We start from the raw sequence: 21,589 nt of genomic DNA on the forward strand, positions 1-21,589 counted from the left end.
GGACCGGGGCACGAACCCGTGTCCCCTGCATCGGCAGGCGGACTCTCAACCACTGCGCCACCAGGGAAGCCCGTACTGTTTCTTTTTGTTTATTACTTTCATCGATGCCACGCTTCTGTAGCACGTAACTCTCTATGCTACCTAAGCAGTGATAGGAAAAATCCATGAAGAATGCATTTTGTGCATCTGATAGGCATGCAAACAAATATAATTTTTAAAAAATCAACAAGAATTCTCTAACAAAGAAGCATAGCGTATGACCTGATGAAAACTGTTTTTGAGCACCCCACTGGAATGCAACCCCATGGCAAAGGAAGGGGCAGTTATTTGTTTCTCAAGCTCTGGCGATTCCACATCACACAGGCTCCTAGAGCCAGGTCTTAGTAAGCATTTTGGCAAAACTTCATTGGTTAACCAGGAAAGTTTCAGTTTGAGGTTTGCCTGAGTGTGAACTGGCTGTATTTTGCTAAGCCCTGTTGAAAGGGAGGTGTTTTGTCATCTATGCCAAAGGCTTGACACAGAACGGCTAGGAATAGCCATGCCACAAGCCAAGGAAAACCGTGCTTGTAAGAGGTGCTGATCTTGTTTCTAAGAGAACATGAGATGAGGGCTTACTTTCAAATATCTGGTTTTACTTTCTTTTTCTTTTTCCAGTTTACTAAGTCACTGGGATAGCTAATTCTAAGTAAGCAGATTCCAGCACTCCATCTTCCAGCTAAAGAACCCCCAGACGTAAGAATCCAAGAAAGATGGGCAGGAAGTTGGTGGGTGTCGCTGTCATGTTGGACACCCTCTCCCTTGCAGACCACTGGGCAGGAGCTGCCAGAGCCTGCAATCCCACGGCTTTATCAGGCATTTGAGAATTAAACATACTTCTGGATTGAAGCCAACTTTTATACAGAGATGTTTGCTCGTTTTCATTAGATGTTTGTAGAATTATGGGCACCTTATGAATCAAGGGTTACTGCCTTTCCTCAGTTTAACTGTAGTGAGTGTTGAGTTTAGGGTCTGAAATGAAGTGACAGTGAAAACTTGGATAGAGGGGGAAAAGTGGGATAATAAAGTGAGTAACAGGGTTTTGTGGTAGCTCTGATACATATTATACATGCATAACAGTTCCAATCGGTTCAAAGTGTCTACAGCAGAGTTTCATATGGGGCAAACTGAACCTCTGCCAATTTAAATTTACTCTGTGTAGCGTTCTATGAAAATACTGAAACTATTCCCAAGACATTTGTTGGAGAGAGAGAGACAGACAAGAGACACAGAGACAGAAACAAAGACAGAGGGGAGATGAAGAAAATGAGTAGCTCTTGGCCCTTAACTGTGTGCTTTTCAGCCGGATGTGATCAGTGTATAACCAAGTCAGGATCAAGGACAGCACTTCTCTATATCAAAATACTAACGCCTATTAGCCATGTAAGCGCAGAGCATAAATTGGAGCCAGACAGTCTGTCTATGGGCCTCTGCCCTGCACTGGGCCATCAGCTGGAATTCCTCCTCTAGGGACACATTGTAAAAATATTCCAGGAGAGGCAGCAATTATGTATTTTTAAAGAAATGGGGGACTTTTTTTTTAAGAACTCAAGCTCTTGGAACAGTTACCCCCTTGGGACCTGAATCATATTTGTGGACATGTGCACACAGAGGAAGAAGATGTGCAAATTCATTACAGGAAAAGAAAGACAAACTAGCTCCACGAACCAAGGTGGAAATAGCTATTGGGTTTGTTAGAATACCTAAACTCTTTTAATCAGCGACAAGAAATGCCATGACATTCGGTCATGAATCAGAAGGGAAATTTTACAATTGAGTTGTTTGTCTGTAATGGACAGGCAGTGGGTTTAAGCGTTCTCAGGGGGAATTGGAGATGGGTTTTAGGAACTTTCACGTATTTATTGAGTGTCTACTATGTGTCAGACATGATCCAATTCTGGGCAGAGAGCAGAAAATTAAATAAGCAAACTCCCTGCCCTTATGGGGTTTATATTATTACTGGATGAGCCCTCTGATGAATACATGGACAAAAAACAAGGAAATATGTAGTATTCTAGGTGGTGAAAAAAATCAGTCAGCAGACACAGAAGGCTATGGGGATGGGTGGTGATGGCTTATTTAAAGAAAGTGAAGGGAAAGCCTTTCTTAGGAGGTGATAGTGGAGGATAAGAGACCTGAGAAAGGGGAGGGGACTAGCCATGCACAGACATGGCGATAGGGAACATACGCAGAGGCGACAGTGAGGCTAATGTGTACGGGAGAGTGTGAGGCACACTGGCCCAGGTGAGAGACGTGAAATGGACCAAGGATTCTAAGAAAGAGGGAGTGATTAACTGGGTCAAATACAAGTGAGAGCGACCCCAGGAAGATAAACCATGAATTTGGCAAGAAGGTCATTTCTCAGACTTGAAGAGAGTTGTAGGACTGGCAAGCGAAGGAAGAGCAGAGAAAGAGGGCAGTGACTGGAAAACGGCTCAAGAGGCTTTTCTGGTGATGGGACTATTACGATATGTAAAAGAGTGATGGGAATAATCCAAAAAAGTGGGACACTGGGGATTCAGGAATGAAAGTGGTCTTTTTGGGAGGAGATTCACTGGGTAAGTGAGAGGGCCTGGATCCAGGGCATGAATGGAGGTGCAGAGAGCAGGCAGAGAATACGGTTATGGTGCAAAAGATAAAGTGATTCTTCCAGTTTGCTTTTTTTGTTTTTTTCTTAAAGCGATGGAGGAGGAGTTTTGTGCAGAATTGAGAGGGGGCTTTGAAGGGGTGAGGGGAGAGAAGGTTTGAAATAATCAGCTGGAAGAGTTAGCCCAGGAGTGCTGGGACCCACTTGAGATTTGTGGCCACGTTCAGCTGTTGAGGTATAGGTAGAGTGTCGGACAGGGTTTTTTTTGATTTGTTTTGTTTTTTTCAAGGTGAGCCTGATGGAGAAAAAGAGGCATAAAGATGATGAGGCTTTATGCAAAAGCGGGGTGATAGCGTCATCCAGGTCTGGGATGATGATGATGTCTAAGGCAGAGGCTCCTGAACTTGACCACATATGAGAAGCACCTGGGGAGCTTTGAAAAATCCTGCTGCCCAGGTCACACCCTGTACCAATTAAATCAGGTATTCTCTGAGGTGGGACTCATGCATCAGTAATTTCAGAGCTCTCCAGTGATTCTAATGTACACAAGACCGAGAATCAGTGATTAAGATCTTTCTACTCAAAGTGTGGCTCACAGACCAGCAGCACTGAGTTAGGAGCTTGTTAGAAAGGCAGATCACAGACCCTACCCCGGAGATCTACTGAAGCAGAATATATAGTTTAACAAGATTGCCTGGTGACTCATACGCATGTTAATATTTTAAAAGCACTGGTCTAAGAGCTCTCCTGAAGGTCTGGGATGGTTAGGGAACACCAGAGCTGGCAGGGCCTTCTGGTTTCCCAGGAGTTAAGCCTCTGAGATGCTTCCAAAAGACTCTTATGACCTGAATCAGTCTGATTACTGAGTAGCATGGTGACTCAGTATAATTTCTTGGGAATTAGGCTTCCCTGGAAATAGCTTACAGTTAAGAGTAAGAGTGAATTGCCCCACCTTCACCTCCATAAAGATCATCTGTGGACTTAACTTCAAGGACCAGAGGACCCATGGTGCCTCTTTTCTTAGTCATGTAGCCAACGACCTTCTAGGGAGCAGGTAAAGGTGTAAAACTAGTTAATTTTTCCTCTGGATTAAAAGGATTTGTTCAAAATCCAAGTATTTGATGCAAGCATCATATTTGCAACTGAACAGTAGTCAAATTAAGTAATCAGAAGCCATGAAGGGGACATCACACAGCTTACCTACCACGACCAGCTTCTACTGTTTCGATCAGTAGAGAATCCAATGAATAAAGCTCACCCACATTTATTAAACTAATAACAGATTAAATATACTTCAAGGGGAATTACAGCAATAGTAATATGCTACCACTATTGTTGCTATGCTATACTACTGCTATCATAGAGATTATGGATTGAAGGAACTTGCTTCCAGCCCATAATATATCATAAATCCTTTTAAAAATAAAAAATAGTAAAGTATCATATTTATATTATACAATATATAATAGTATAGCGTAGCAACCGGATGGAAAGGGAGAAGAAAAGAGAATGATGAGAATGACCATGGAAGGATGAGCTACAAAGCACAGGAGTGAGAGAAAAGTGACAGAGATGGCAAATGAACCCACCCAATTGAGGCCTCAGGACTTGGAGAAAGGTGGGTGGTATATTAGAGGAAGACTGTAGAAAAGATAAGTGAGACATGAATTCAGAAAAAGGCAAGTTAATGATGAGTTATGGAAATTTAAGGCAAGGTAATAATGTCATCTGCCTCCCTCTAACACCCAAGATGTGAGATTGAATGTTTTTTTAAAATTTATTTATTTTTTTGTTGTTGTTGAGGTATAGTTGTTTTACAATGTTGTGTTAGTTTCTACTGTACAGCGAAGTGGAGCTCCCTGTGCTATACAGCAGGTTCTTATTAGTTATCTATTTTATGCACATCAGTGTACACATGTCAATCCCAATCGCCCAATTCATTCCACCCCCACCCCCACCCCCTACCACCCCTTGGTGTCCATACGCTTGTCCTCTACATCTGTGTCTCTATTTCTGCCTTGCAAACTGGTTAATCTGTACCATTTTTCTAGATTCCACATATATGCGGTAATATACGATATTTATTTTTCTCTTTCTGACTTACTAGAGACTGTCATACAGAGTGAGATTGAGTGTTCATAAGCGAAGATCATAAACGGAGATTGAAACTTCAGGGGAGGTTATAAAAGGTGTCTCCAGAAGTTTGTGCTTTCAAGAAATGAATAACCACTTATCTTTCTTGTATATTAATTTCAAGTTTCACTGTCTCTCAAACTCCCTATGAGAGTTTGAGAAGTGTCACTGTCTTTGATTTAGCTTTACTTTTACATACATATGTAAAAGTGACCCTTGAACAACATAGGTTTGAACCTTGTTGGTCCATTTATATGTGGAATTTTCTTTCAATAAATATGCTGGAACATTTTTTGGAGATTTGCGATAATTTGAAAAAAACGCCCAGACCAACCACATAGCCTAGAAATACTGAAAATAAAAATTTAAATTAGGTATATCATGAATGCATAAAATATATATAGATACTAGTCTATTTTATCATTTAATGCCATAAGATACACACAAATCTATTAAAAAGTTAAAACTGATCAAAACTTATGCACCCACAGACTGTTCACGGCACTGTTCACAGTCAAAAGAAATGTATACAAACAGGATTAAATGCAGGATTAAATCATAACTGAAAAAATTAACTGGAGTCCATATTGTACTACTGTAATAATTTCATAGCCACCTCCTGTTACTATTTCAGTGAGCTCAAGTGTTACAAGTATCCGCTTAAATGCCAAGTGACGCTAATCAACTCCTTGTGAGCAGTTCATTTCTCCAGTAAATTGCACACTGCAGTAAAAAGTGATCACTTGCAGCTCTCGCGTATTTTGCATTGTTTACTGCAATACCATAAACCTTAAATAACACCAGGGGACCCATACAAGTGCCGCTAGTGACGCTAGAAGTGCTCCCAAGAAGCAAAGTCATGACATGACAAAAAAAAAATGTTTAATTACTTGCTATGTACCATAGCTTAAGTTCTTCAGCTGTGGTTGCCCTCCATCTCAAGATAAATAAATCCAGTGTAAAGACCATTGTAAAGAAGAAAAGGAGATTCATGAAGCCATCGCTGCAGTTACACCAGCAGGCTCGAAACCTTGCGCTTTTTTAGAAATACCTTTTTATCTCACGTGGAAAATCCAGCTTTGATGTGGGTTCAGGATTACTACAAGAAAGGCATACCTGTAGATTCTAATATGATTTGAGAAAAAGTGAAGTCATTAAATGACAACTTAAAGCAAAAGGAAGGTGAAGGAGCTAAAGCTGGAGAAATTAATGTCAGCAAAGATGGTCTGATAATTTAAGAAAGAGGTTTGGCTTAAAAAATGTCATGATAACAGGAGAAGCAGCTTCACACACCAAGAGGCAGCAAATGTGTTCCCAGACACCATTAAGAAAATCACTGGGGAGAAAGAATATCTGCTGAACAGGTTTTTACTGCAGATGAAACTGCCCTATTCTGGAAAAAAAAATGTCACCAAGGACATTTGTTAATAAGGCAGAGAAGCAAGCCTCAGGATTTAAGGCAGGAAGGGACAGTCTAATACTACCGTTTTGTGCAAATGCAGTCAGGTTTATGATCAGGATCGCCCTTATATATAAAGCTGCTAACCCCAAGCCTTGAAGGGAAAGGATAAACACCAGCTGCCAGTCTTCTGATTGTACAAAAAGAAGGCCTGACAATGAGAACACTTTTTCTGAATTGGTTCTATTGAGGCTTTGTCCCTAAAGTCAGGAAGTACCTTGTTAGTAAGGGAATGCCTTTTAAAGTTCTTTTGATATTGGACTACGACCCTGGCTACCCAGAGCCCCATGAGTTCAACACTGAAGGCACTGTAAAGTGGTCTACTTGCCCCCAAACACAACATCTCTAATTCAGTCTCCAGAACAGGGGGGTCATAGGGCCCTTTAAGGCTCATTATATATGGTACTCTACGGAAAGGATTGTCAATGCTATGGAAGAGAACCTCAATAGAGAACATCATGAATGTCTGAAAGGATTATGCCATTGAAAATGCCATCACTGGTATAGAAAAACCCCTGAAAGCCATCAAGCCAGAAACAATAAATTCCTGCTGGAGAAACTTGTGTCCAGATGTTGGGCATGACGTCACAGGATTTACGACAGAGCCAATCAAGAAAATCATGAAAGAGATGGTGGATACGGCAAAGAGAGGTGAGGGCGAAGGGTTTCAAGATATAGATCTTGGAGAAATTCAAGAGCTAAGAGACACCACACCAGAAAAATTAACAGGGGACAAATTGATGGAGATGAGTGCATCTGAACCAGTGCCAGACAACGAGGAAGAAGAAGTAGAAGAAGCAGCTCCAGGAAATAAAATGACATTAGGCAGTCTGGCAGAAGGTTCTGATTATTCAAAACTGCTTTTGATTTCTTTTAAGACATGGACCCTTCTATGATATGGGTGCTGAAACTAAAGCGAACGGTGGAAAGATTGGTACCATATAGAAACATTTTTAGAAAAACGAAAAAGCAAAAAAAGTCAGACAGAAATTGCGCTGTATTTCCATAACGTTACACTGAGTGTGCCTGCCTCTCCTGCTTCCCCTTCCACCTCCTCCACCGCTTCTACCTTTGCCACCTGGTGAGACAGCAAGACCAACCCTTCCTCTTCCCCCTCGTCCTCAGTCTACTCACTGTGAAGAGGCCGAGGATGAAGAATTTTATGACGATCCACTTCCACTAAATGAAGCGTAATTATCATGACAGACAGTTAATAACCTTATCTGTTGTGTATGTGTGTTGAATGTCTTCGTGTGAAAATCTAATAACTGTACGGCAAGAACTGTATGACACGTTTTTGTCCCATAATCACCATCTCCTAAGTATTTGTCTTGTAGAACATTGTGTGCAAAGACTTGTATTGAAGTGAACAGCTTATCCTTACATGTGCAAAAGGTGAGCGATATATCATATAAAATTAATAATGTGTTAGTTTTCTTACTGTTTCATAACTTTGCTTTCAAAGAATTACATTACTGTACAGTATGCCCCTCTCTAGTAACTGGAGAAACTGCATATCAGCCTATCATCACAGGTAAGTGTTTTTTTTTTTTTTAAATGTAACTGTGTCTCCAATGCTGTATTAAGAATATGACTGTAATACTGTGTGCCATAAAAATTTTACAATGATTCATTCATTAGTGTATAGGTTAGGCTACTGTGAAGCAACCATATTGATGACACTTAGGCTACCATAAAGCAATCACATCGCCGCTTTGTTATCAGTGCATGAATCGTTATGTCTGTAAATAAATATGAATTGACTTTTCACATCTTTTCATTTTTGCTGTCTAGTGTTAGTAATGCGTATCACATCTACAGTGTTTGATATCATGTAAGACAATACTGACATAGGTACTGACAGACAATTCACCTTATAAACAGATGACAAACTTATGGTATTGATAAATACAGTACAGTACTGTAAATGTACTTCCTCTTACTTATGACTTTCATAATAACATTTTCTTTTCTCTAGCTTACTTTATTGTAAGAATACGGTATATAATACATCAACATGCAAAATTCGTGGTAACCATTTATGTTATCAGTAAGGCTTTCCAGTCAACGGCAGCCTATTGGCAGTTAAGCTTTTTAAAGCGTCAAAAGTTACTCAGATTTTTGACTTCATGGGGGGTGGGCACCCCTGACCCCCCCGCATTGTTCAAGGGTCAACTATACTATGTTTACATGCATATGCATGTGTGCCCTTAAACACATATACTATGAGCAACCATGAAAAACACTAAAACTTTTTTCACTTTATTTTTCTTTTCCATTATGGTTTATTACAGGATATTGAATATAGATCCCTGTGCTATACAGTAGGATCTTGTTGTTTATCCATTCTATATATAATAGTTTGCATCTGCTAATCCCAAACTCCCAATCCATCCCTCCCCGCCCCCTCTCCCCCTTGGCAACCCCAAGTCTGTTCTCTATCACTAAAGTTTTTGAGACTTGTAAATTCCACATTCATTCAATTTATATGTGCCATGATCACTCTCTAGTCACTCTCTTCTTCTCTACAACATTGAGCTGAGTGTCTCACATTATGAGGTGAAACAACACATACATTTTTTGATAAAACACCCAGTTTCCCCCAAATTCAGTTTCTCAACATTCAGATTTCCTTGGAACCAAATAAAACAGGTTACACTCATTGAATGTTTGCTCTGTGGTAGGTAATGTGCTGAGTTTTAATGCACTGACTCATTTAACCCTCTAATCAAATTATGAAGTTATTATTCTCCCCATTTTATATAAAAGGTAACTGAGGCTCACAAAGACTAAATAAACTACCCAAGGTCGCATGTATAGTGGGAAGTGGAGATAGAATTTAAGCTCAGGTCCCTTCTCCCTCCAAATTCAGAATGCTCTAACCACTATGCCCAGAGGGGTGGTCACCTGCATGCTGTTATCAGAGTGGCCTCCAATCCATGGTTCCAACACTTGATTCTTTCTAACCACATTCTAGCAAATCATGTTGCTTTTCCTTAGGTGACATACACATAAGTCAGTACTTATCTTCATGACAATCTCATCATTTAAAATATAGCTTGTGCTGTTTCAGAAGCCTTTCCACATAAGTGTGTGAAGATTGTTTAATATAAAAGTAATCAGTGGATTTATCCTGATGAACATATCATTCCTCCAGTGCTCCTCTTATATAAGATGTTGTCTAAAATGAGCAAGTAGTTTTGGGAGCTTGGATTTCAGTTTCACAATATAACTGTTCACTTTTCCTTCAGTCTTTTCCCTGACTTGGGCTATTTCCTTTGCATCCTTCCTGTGGAATGACTTTTAGAGAATCATGGCCTCATAGCACATGACACATTAATGCTTCAAAATAAACCAAATCCCTAAAGCACAGTTTATTTAGCTTCTTTCACTCCTCCCTCTAACAAAGAGGAATTACCGCAACTTATCAGGTAAAATACTATATACAATTAATCAGGGAATAGAGATAATCTTCATAAACTCTAACAGATGATGGATGATTCCTGGTCTGCGTCCTGCCAAATTTACAAACTCCTACTTTAGAGTTGTTCAGTGCTGAAAGGTGTACATGCCAGCTGGTGCTCAGCTGCAAAGCCCATCATCAGCTCCACAGGCAGCAGAACTCAAATACTGACATCCCTCATTTGCCATCACGGTAAATATCCAGGAATAGTTCTGCCTGGGAAAACAGCATGTTGTGTTGACAACTGAACAGGGTCCAAAAGTGATCACACATTAGGAAGATCTTTGGAAAATTAATAATATTATTTATTTATAAACTGAAGCAGGATTTTTCTAAAGTTTTTTTAAATTAAAACACAAAAGTTAGTTACGCAGAGCAATTTATGAGTAAAAATGGCATTCCTAAATTATTATGTTCCGTGAATTTTATTTTGATAGGTGGTGGGGAAAGACATGAGACCAAAAGAGTGCAGAGATGCAGAGCAGGTGGAAGAGATGTGGGTTCTGGCTGGCCAAACCACTTGCGAGCTGTGTGACATGGTACCAATCACATAGGGTGGTGGTGAAAGCGAAGGAGATAGTAATGCATTTAACAGGACACGCAGAAAAGTGTCAGGCACATAGCAAGAGCTCAAAAATGGTACTTACTTACTTATTTGTTTGCTTGTTTGTTTATTTTTACTGGGGTTGGAGGTGGGGAAGGAGAGAAAAATAGGTAGATAGGTAGGTAGGTGTGGCATGGCAGGACATGATTTTACACCGCTGGCGCTTATATTTCCAGCTCTCAGCTCACTATATTTCAGGCCATTGCAGTACCACTTTGTGCAAACATTGACCTTCTGCATGTCTGGAAATTTCTGCCTTTGTCATTTCCCCTTTTGGGGGAAATAGTGCATTAAATTTCTCCGCCACAGGACATGGATGATAGTTTTCAGAGCTAAGTGCTACTTTTATACATTTTTTTTTACATTATATCATTTAATCCATCCAGTAGCTCCAGGAAGGAAATGGATTATAACCATGTTTAGATGTGAAAACAGGCTCAGAGGTTAAATGAGTAGCTTAAGGTACATCTAGGCACAGGACTTCCTCCTAACCTCTAGTTTGGTACTCCTTCAGCTGGATTACTGCCCTACAGTATGTGTTCTGAGCAACCCTCAGGGCTCAGGAAACCCTTTTGGGGTGACTAAGGACAATGGGGGAAGGGATTGTCTACGTGAGGGAAATGGGATATCTCCAGTCCCCCAACTTCTACATTTCACCTAGAGCAGATCTGCCCTTATATGTTTTATATAAAGATACTCAGCGTGATAAACTACGAACACAAAAGATTCTCTGGTTAAAAGAACAGAAAAATCACTATGTCATACAAAACTTTTACACTCTGAAAGTGCACACTGTGGAAACAAGGCTGATCCGAGAAATTAAAAGGACCGAAGACATTAACAATTTCAAGATTAGATAAACTTTACGTAGTACAGGGGTCTTTTTTTTCCTCAGCAGCAATAATGGCCCTGGTCACTTTTGCTATTGGCAAAGTCCTTCTGAATTGTCAACTGATCACCAGAAAGACCTCATTTCAGTCGGTCCTCAAGGTCATTACTTAGACACTTGGAGGAATTAAACATGGTTACAAAGGATTCTTAACTGTAAAACATCTCAGGACCTTTAAGATGATAACATATACTGAATGGCCATAAATTTCAAGTATTCCCCAAATTTATTTGGCCATGGGTTTTTTTTCCACAAAGACTATCAATTAACATAGTTTGGAACTCGTTTTCCCAGGAAAAATGTTGGGGAAATGCTCTTTTCTAGCGGTTCCCAAAGCATGGTCCATCAGCTTTATTGAAAATTTATTCCAAAGATGAAATCTCAGGCCCTACCTCAGACCTACAGCATCAGAAACTCTGGGTTTTACAGTCCCTGAGGGTCAGGGACTCACATTCAAGTTCAAGAAGCCTTTCTCCAGTCAGCAGTCTCCTAAATGGTCTTCTTCCTCTAAACTCCTTTCTCTACACAGCAGCCAATCTTAAACCACCAGGTCCCAATTCAACCTAAACCCTACAACAACTTCCACTGCACCTAGAATAAATTTCAAATGCCTTACGGCAGACACTGGACCTGATGCGGCCCCCTGCCTGCCTCTCTGTTTTTACCTTGTGTTATCTTGTGTTACTCTCCGTTGTTTACAATCTTCCAGCCACACTGCTCCTTTATATTCCTGGAACACTGGAAGATGGCCCCAGCCCAGAGCCCTTCTATGTCCTCTGCCTGGAACGGCCCCCTCCACACTTCTCTCCCCGCTAATCTGCACGGCTAGCTCCTTCTTGTAATTCAGGTGTCAGCATCAATGTCACCTCCCCAGTCACCCGCCCAGTCACTCTCCATCTGACCTAGTTTTATTGCCTTCAGAGCAGTTACCATAATCTGAAGTTACTTTGTTTGCTTGTAAGCTCCATGAGAGCAGGAAGCATGTGTACCTGTGCTAAGTAAATATTTGTTGGATGAACACAGTTGTCCTTGGAGCTCTAGTTTATTTATGGTGTGTGGTGAAGCTGCAACTACCCAATGCCCTCTCTGTCCCCTTCAAATGACCCCTGAGCTACATGCGGTCCCCCAGCTTCACAAGATGGGCCTCATATAACAACATCCTTTATTTAGCCACTTCTTAACATGCCCAAATATTAACGTCTTACTAGCTGAAAGGCAACACCAATTTCCTTATTGACATTAAGAAAAGAGTCAATGATCAAATTACTTTAAAAAATAAATAATAATTCAATAAACATGGTCATCTAAATTGTTTTTCATGCAACTCAATAAAGGAATTTTCATTTTGATTAGAAAAAAATAGAGCTTAAAAACATTTTCCCTTTAATTTCTTTTAATTTCCTGGAGGAAACCATTATTCAACATGGTCAACTCCAGCAGGCCCCCTTCCAGTAGCAGAGAATAGTATTAAGGACAAAGCTTTGTTATGAGAATGACCTGGTTTCCAATATTCGTACCAGCATTTATCACTTTGCGACCTTGGTCAAGTTTCTTTAACTTCAATAACCCAGATTTCCTCATCCACAGAACTTGGATCACAATACGTTACAGTAGAGTAATTAGAAGAGTTAAGTTGGATAATATTTGTGAAAGTGACTAATCACAGTTACAATTTTTTTGAGCGTTAGTTCACACCAAGTGTTCTGCTAAGCTATTAAACATGGTATTCTCTTTACTTCTCCTTCACTACAGATAGCATTATTCCCATGTTACAGAAATGGAGACGGAAGAATTAAGTAATTTGCCCAAGGTCAGAAAACTGTAAGCATCAGCACTGGGTTTTCAAAGTTAGGTTTCTCTGACTCGAAGGCTCTTGTCCTTCTCCCCCATACCTACTGCTTGTGAAATGCCAAACACAGGTGCTACCACATGGTAGGTGTTCTAGAAATGTAGGCTTCTCTTCCCCACACCCTGCCAACAATGCCTCTGATCCTATTCCGATTCTGCACCACCATGAGGTACTGGTACCTGTCTACCACACTCTATTTCACTGAACATTTCTTAAGTTTTCCCTTTTGATGGAAAACTATCCCAATTGTCTGCAAGAAGATAATTAGAATCATTCTAACTTAAAGGAGAACTCACACAACTGCCTTCACAGTACCTCACTAATTGTCCTTATTCCTTCCGGGAAATGGCACTTGTATACTGTGTTCATGGTAGCTTAATCGTCTACAGCATGTGATGTTCTATAAGCAGAAACGACATGGGCTTTGAGGTCAAAGAGTCCAGGGCCCCAAGAGTCATCTCTATCACTGACTAGCTGTGTGACTTTGCACACATCTTATTCCCTCTCTGAGCATGTTTCCTCATGTACAGATTGGGGAGAAGGACCCACCCCTTAAAATTGTTGTGACGTTTAATGCTGGCACATCGTGGGCATTAAATAAACATTAGTTTCCTTTTTCCCCTCACTTTTCCCACCGTTTCTGCAAGCTCTGCTGTTTTAAGCCTCTGTAGGCATAGAGAATGTCTCTCTTTTCTATGCGAACAAAGCTTTTCGACAATACTTTAAAATATGGAACTTGTTTGTGAAATGAATGCTGCATGACCAGGTGGCCATCCAGGGAGGTGATGGGTTATTTCAGTGATGCACCACTGCTGAGGGAAGTAGGAGAACTTTGCTTTTGGAATTGCTCTTAGAGCCAGTTTATCAGTCACTCAAGAAAAGCAGCTTCATTATTTGATGTTGTTTTTTTTAATGGTTTACCACCCCTCTGCTTCTTTATCAGTACCCCTTCATATCCCAAATAGAAGGCCATGCTCAGTTCTGGGATGGTAGAAACTTTAAGGTATTTTTGACGAAAAGGGGGAAAAAAAATATATATATATAGTGACATTTTGACGATGCTCTTTATTTATTGCCTTGGGTTCAAATCATCCTTTTACTTCTAAATATCACAATTACCACAAAAGGATGAAGATTTGAAGTCAGGAAATATTTTAAAAATCTTAAGGTAATTCCGAAAGATGAGTCCCACCACTGATTTGGCATAATGGAAGCAACATGGATATTTAGGTATAGCCTCCAATGGTGACTATTTTGAAGGGAACTTTATTTGGATTTGTGTGTTCAAGCTAGACTGTTTATTTTAAACATTTATCTAATAGGAACATTTGCACAAAAATACTGTAATCGGTTCAATAGGATTACTGGGTATTCCACATAAGCCAAAATTATTTCAGAAGAAAATGCTTTCGATTACTATCTGGAAACTTTTTGACTATATGCTCTATCAGTAATAGAAATTTGAGTGTGTACCACAAATTTATGTATAGTTAATTTATTTATAAATTACATACATATTCTTTAAGTTATAATCATTTACATGTATTGAAACAGATAAGAATAGAAATTGCAGGGTATAAATGTGTTATTTTCTCTCCTTATCTCAGTAAAGCACTTTGTGTATATCTGGCACATATGCATACATCCTGCTTTGGAGATCACTGTTTTAGATGATGATGATTGTGATAAAGGAGCTAAGACTCCTTTTTCTAAGTGGTCAATAAATAAAATTGTTACCTTTCATATGTTTAGCAATTTTCATTACTTATACTAAAAATCAAATGCAATGCAAATTCACCAAGAGCGCAATTTAGGAGGAAATGCTTGAGTGCAATTAATTCATCACAACTAGTCTAGAAGTTGTTAAAAACTGCATGTTGAGCTAACATGAGACCCTATGAAATAATGTGACACTATAAAGATGAAGGGAGACACTTCTGTGTCATATGAAAAGGAACCGAAGTTAGATACAACTTTGAATACAGTAATTGGAGGCAGGCCAACATGTTGTGAATTGACTCTGGTTAGACTGTGAGTCCTACAGAATCAAAGACTCAAATGGCCTCTATAACTGTGTTTCTAGCTGAAAAACCTGTTGCAGGTGCATCACTCTTTGAAACAGACTCACACACGTGTATAACAACAGTTACAAGAAGCAAGCTGACTATGAAAATAATGGCAAGAGACAAAGTAAAGTAATGAGAACACCTGCCTCTGGATTTGTATGCGTGACGGGGTATTATTCCCAGTCTCTGTAATATGCCTCCTCAAAGTTACCAAAAAATACTTATATTTATAAATGCAAAGGATCTGTCAGACAAAAGATTACTTCCTTATTTCAAATGGCATTCTCTAGCAACATTTGGTGCAACAAATTAATTCAAACAATTTCTTAAAGTTCCCTTATTAGACAATAAGATACATATTATAATGTTTAAAGTCCATTTCAATTTACAAAAACATTTTCTAAAATAATTATGTGAGGGTAATAAGCTTGGTTTTTCATGTAGAAAATTCAAAGTTATTATGAAGAAAGGAAAAAGAATATGATTTCTAATTAAGTTCTGTAAAATTTGCCAGTTCACATTAAAGAACAATGAGCCACTGGAAATAAATAATTAAGAGCAGACTTGACAGACTGCAGTAAAAACACTACAAGGTATTTTTAAATGGCTTTTGATTTTATTTAAAATAAAATTCTAACAAGGTGTCTTGGGGTAAAATTTCTTGATTTCTTACCTTGCCATACTTCTGGGCATAAGATCCCGTGAGCAGTGAGTGGAAAACAATGATGGTTTCATCCAAGTCCCAGACAAACACACGCTGGAGAAAAAAGAAAAATATCGAAGAATTATCAAGTTCTAAGGAAACAGAAATCTCTTTACAAGTAGACCTCTCGCTTTGTTGTTGGATATAATCTTGATACCATTACATGGAAATCTATGCTACTCCATTAATTTTTCCTCCAAATTTGTCAAATCTAACCTCTGTAAAACCTGAGGGGCAAGAGTGACAAAAATAATAAGACTTAAAAATGCGATGTCCTAATCTGAATGAATTCATTAAATATGTACTTGCAGTTAATACCCAAAAGACATGTTTGGACTTTATGATAGAAGTGTACTCTTATAAAATTTTATGTCTCATGACTTCATGAAGTTTTGTAATTCATGCAAAGAATTATATTTTAAAAAATATTTTAAAGAATCAATGAACAATCCCTAAATAGAAATTGTAACGTGTGGACCCTTGGGTCAGATTAAGTCATAAGATGGGTTGTTTGGCCTGCATAGTGTTTTGAACGGTTTCAAATTATTGATTAAAATTTCCAGATTAGAAGATTTGACACAAAGTTCAGGGTTCTGTCTGACTGCAGTAGACAAACTTCCGGTTTGTGGCAATGGTGGCTGACAGTCCATGCGGCAATGATGCAGGGGTCCCTTTAGACTGGGCCGGTGCTCCCCACTCTTCCCAGTCTGCTGGCCCCCAGCCCAGTTCACTCATTCATATCACCTGCTGGGTTCTTGAAGGCATTTGAATCTGCTACTGTTGTTCACATCAAGGAAATGATCTCTTATGAAGAGGTACAAGGGCTATTACTTGACTTTACTAAATCTGGAGATTTAACTTTTTTTCACAATTAAAATATGCAGCTGTGTAAGAAGTAACACATTATGGTTAAGAATAGTTTTTTCTGATGTTTCGTAATAAAAACAACCTGCCTAGTATGGATATATCTCAAAAGATCTGTCCCAGTTGGAAACAATGACACACGGAAATTTTTACAGGTATAAAAATTTTAACATATGTATCAAATGATTGGAATTTTTCTTATTTTCTGATGACAACTTTTTTTCTCCATACAGATTAATTTTACCTTTTAAAATTTATTGACCCATGTAAACATCTTTCATGACCCTAGTACTCCCAGAAAGCGTGCTTCTCAGATAAATACTCCACAAACAATGGCTTTATTTTTCAAATTTCTGCTTGTGCCTTCTGTTTGTGTCTTTTGGATCAAAAGATGCAACTATCTCAGGCCTAGAATTTATACAGCATTATGATTTTTAAGTTGTTATTGTTTTTAGTTTTGCCATTATAATGGATGAAATCTTCAATTTCAGAGCTGTGAAATGCCTACTTCATAGTAGGTCCACTCATTTCATGATATATCTTTTTCTTTTAAGTCTGAAACTTTACAGAACTGTACGGTATAGAATATATCATTCAATAAAATGAAACATCACATTACACCTTTTAAGAAGAAGTCAGCATACCTCCAGGTCACTGTCGGGAGGCGGGGAGGGATTACTTTTCCGGCCTCTTCCTCGGGACTTTGACCCAGAACTCCTGCACGTTCTCTCATCAAGATCTTTGATGGGTGTGGAGGGGCTCTGCACGGTATCAAACTCTCCTGTAAATAACATGAATACTGTCAAGGACAGCACTTCATTTTTAGATCAGGTATGAGTCTTCATGATTAATGATTTTAACAACTTCTACAACAGAAAATTCCTTTTGACAAAAAAGATTTATAATCACAAATACACAAAATTCTAATTCAGTCAAAATTTTGCAGGTCACACAGGTTTCTCCTAGTTTCGATCTATGTGATCTATTAAACCCGAAGACCTTTTGTACTCCAGATGCCCTCAACTTCCTATCTCTATCCCCACCTAAGTATTTATCTAAATTTAGATCTGTTGTCACCTCCTATGTCTGAGGATGAGATCCCATCCCTCCCCCTGCAAATATGACTTCCGTGCCTCACCTATTAGAGAATAATGCTCCACTTCAAACTCTCTCTTACCTTCCCTTCAACCTCTCCCGTTTCTGGGGGCGGGAGGCACACAGACAAGTTGAAATGTCCTTCCCTTTGACCTTGCATTTCTATCTAGAAGCTATCTGTTTGCTATCTTTTCTTTTTAAAGGACCCGTGTTAAAAGAACAGCACGTACCAGTGCTGTCCAACAGAAATACAAAGTGAGCCACGAATGTAACCACACATACATATAATTTTAAATGTTCTAGAAGCTGCATTAAAAAAGGTAAAAAGAAACATGTAAAATTAATTTCATTCCTATATGCTAATTGCTCTAAGATATCCAAAACATTATCATTTCAGCATATAATAAATACAAAAATGACATGTTTTACATAATCTCGTTTTCGTGCTAAGTCTTTGAAATCCTGTGTGTATATGACCCTTAGAGCTGACTTCAATCTGTACTAGCCACACGTGCCTATTAAGCCCTTGTAATGGGGCTAGTACAGACTGAAGTCAGCGGCTACAGTACTGGACGGCACATTTGTCTCCACTTCCTGACATTTGATTGGTCATAATCTAGTTTCAGTTCACCAAAACTCTAAGAAAACTACTCTTACCCAGAGTCCCCAGAACCACCTAAATGGCAAATGCAATAATAGATAGACTCAGTCCTTACCTTCCTGGATCTCTATGCCGTGTTTGATCCTCTGCAACGCCACCTCCTCAGAACCATTAGCAGCTGATACCCTGCATGTTTTAGAATCTTTCTCACGAGTCCTTCTCTGTCTAAGAGACATGGACTCCTTTTCCTCCTCCCATTCCTTACATTCTGGTACTTAGTACTTCCATCCTTTGATCATTTTCCCCACTCCACACCATGTGGGCAATCTAACCCTCTCATAGGTCAGTCACTTTCTACGTGATGACCCATACATCATACCAAGTCAAATCTTAAGTTTCAGACTTTATGTTTAATTGGGTTCTGCATGTCCCACAGATACCCAAAAGTCCGACACGTCTAAAGCTAGTGATGCAGCATCTTATGAGGTGGAGAGTACAGAGCAGTGGCAAGTCTGTAGGAGAGGGTGTTAAGATAAGCCCACCACGGCGACAGTGAGGTGCAGTAAAACTTCACAAGTAACAAGAGTTGGACTTACTGTATGACTTCAAGCATTTTACTCAATCTCTTTGAATCTCAGTTTCTTTGTATACTAAGGCCTGGGTAATAGCAGCTATCTTTTTTTTTTTTTTTTTTTTTTTTTTTTTTTTTTTTTTTTACAGAGCAGTGGCAAGTCTGTAGGAGAGGGTGTTAAGATAAGCCCACCACGGCGACAGTGAGGTGCAGTAAAACTTCACAAGTAACAAGAGTTGGACTTACTGTATGACTTCAAGCATTTTACTCAATCTCTTTGAATCTCAGTTTCTTTGTATACTAAGGCCTGGGTAATAGCAGCTATCTTTTTTTTTTTTTTTTTTTTTTTTTTTTTTTTTTTTTTGCGGTACGCGGGCCTCTCACTGTTGTGGCCTCTCCTGTCGCAGAGCACAGGCTCTGGACGCGCAGGCTCAGCGCCCATGGCTCACGGGCCCAGCCGCTCCACGGCATGTGGGATCCTCCCGGACCGGGGCACGAACCCACGTCCCCTGCATCGGCAGGCGGACTCTCAGCCACTGCGCCACCAGGGAAGCCCTCTTTTTTAATTACTGAGATAAATCTGATTTATGTTTAATTTAAATCATATGCATAATGTTAAAATGTCTAGGAGAGTCCAATGGCAAGCTATATTAAAGTTACACAATTTTTAAAAGTAAAGATGTTATGACTCTCATGCTTTATCATAAAAATTAAAGTAAAATAATTATGAGCACGGCCAAGCAGTTATTAATCTAAATAAACACATCTGAACAAACTAGATCACACTTAGGTAACATTTTTTCTGAGAGGTTTTAGGTAAAGAGTCTTTACATAGCTAACCTCTAATAATTTCTAACGGTCAAATGTTCTCTTTGGGAAACATTTGTGCATGTCAGGACAGCATCAAAAAAATGTCTGTCCTCCACATATTATTTGCTCTTAAAACATTGCTGGCACAGTTCATTGCATGGGTTTCTGCTATCAAATGCATGAGAGTAGAAAGCATAATAAAAGGATCTTTAGTTATGATGCTGAATATAGCCCTATGTCATAGTAAATCATGTTTCAGCTTACTTGTATAGGCATTAGATGGGGATTTGGGTATTTAAACACACATCTACTTTTTAAAAATATCACACAGAATGTTTTCTATTTTCAATTATTTTTATAAAACAGAATTTTTCTAAGGTTACTATGTCCTGCAAATCAAATGTTCTTTTTCAGATAAAATACTGATTCAAATTAACACACATTTATTAAGCTTATAAAATTTTTTGGTTGCCATTCCATAAGACCTATCTTTCTATCCATTATAGATCAATTTTCAGGAGTTAACTCTCATCAGGCAGCTTTGTTCTTGCCACAGTGCAAGAGGTGAAAAGACAAAATCTTGCAAAATCCCAAAGTTACAGTGCTCAGTTATGGGTGGTTGATTGTTGACTGGATCCATAAAGACGGGGTTTGGCAGGAGCAACTCAGCTACTCGAATGAACTGGAAGTCAGCAGCTATCACAACAAGGGAGTGAAAAGAGTAGAGGAGGAAGGGAAAAGACTGGTCATAGGAAGTGTCTGGGTCTCAATAAGCTTATTGGAATACGTGTTTGGCTAGAGTCACTGCTCATTATGTCTGAGATTCACCTGCATTGTAGCCTGGAGCAGTTGTTTGTTTTTTCCTTAATGTGGCTGGAACTTCATGACATATGTATACTATGCTTTATACATTCTGTTGATGAACATTTGGGTTATTTGTAGTTTTAGGCAACTATGAATAAAGCTGTTATAAACATTTTTGTTTATAGCTGTGGGCATAAGCTCCCCTTCCTAGCATATCCCTATATGTATATACCTAGCATATCCCTATATGTATATACTAAGCATATGCCTATATGTATACACCTGGCAGAGGGACTGCTGAGTCAAATGGAAGGCATATGTTTACCTTCAGTAGACACTGAGCACTCTTTTCCAAAGTTGTTGTATTAATTCACTCTCTTACTAGCAATGAGAGCTCTAGTTGCTCTACATCCTCGCCAATACTTGGTATTGCTAGTCTTTTGTATATTAGCGATTGTAGGCGTTGGTAGTATCTTACTGTAGTTTTAATTAGCATTTTCTTGATGAGTAATGATGTAGAATACTTTGTTTCTTACTCATTTGGTATCTACTTTTTATGAAGTAACTGTTTAAATCTTTGACTAATTAAAAATATTGGGTTATCTTTTTCTTATTGATTTGTCAGAGCTCTTTACTGTGAAACATTCTTTACACACACACACACACACACACACACACACACACACACACACATGACTTAAACTTCACTTCTACCCAGTGAATTTGGTCCTTTATTAGCTTCTCTTAATAATGGGAGAACTGGAGACATGTGGGACTCAATTAACTAACCAAGATGAAATAGCCTGTATGTGAAATGTTGATATGGTTCCAGAACTCCCGCTTTAACCACTAGGTGATACTTCCTCTCCCAAATAGCACCAGTCTGTCCAGGTTACAAAAAGGTCAAATGTATATCTGTTTCTACCAATCAAAAGAGTTACACAGACTTTACACAATTTCTGTGAGAGTGAGGGCCAAGAAATTCATCTGAAGAACATCAAAGTAAAAGAGCAGGTCCTAAAGAGGGCATGTGCTCTATTTGGGCTCCTACAGCA

General features: G+C 39.0%; 1 protein-coding gene across 17 annotated transcripts in view; it reads right to left on the reverse strand.

Annotated features, from left to right (window-relative positions):
* EYA4 (EYA transcriptional coactivator and phosphatase 4) overlaps positions 1 to 21,589 on the reverse strand; it is a 266,652-nt gene that overhangs the window by 26,773 nt on the left and 218,290 nt on the right. For all 17 annotated transcript variants that reach the window (XM_028494438.2, XM_028494432.2, XM_028494431.2 and 14 more), the window contains 2 exons: positions 17,298 to 17,434; positions 15,760 to 15,843 (listed from right to left, as the gene is read on the reverse strand). In XM_028494438.2, coding sequence (XP_028350239.1) covers positions 15,760 to 15,843; positions 17,298 to 17,434 — 221 coding nt within the window. The remainder of the gene's footprint in view (positions 1 to 15,759; positions 15,844 to 17,297; positions 17,435 to 21,589) is intronic.

Source organism: Physeter macrocephalus, chromosome 10, assembly GCF_002837175.3.
Source record: "Physeter macrocephalus isolate SW-GA chromosome 10, ASM283717v5, whole genome shotgun sequence".
Classification (NCBI taxonomy): Eukaryota; Metazoa; Chordata; class Mammalia; order Artiodactyla; family Physeteridae; genus Physeter; species Physeter macrocephalus.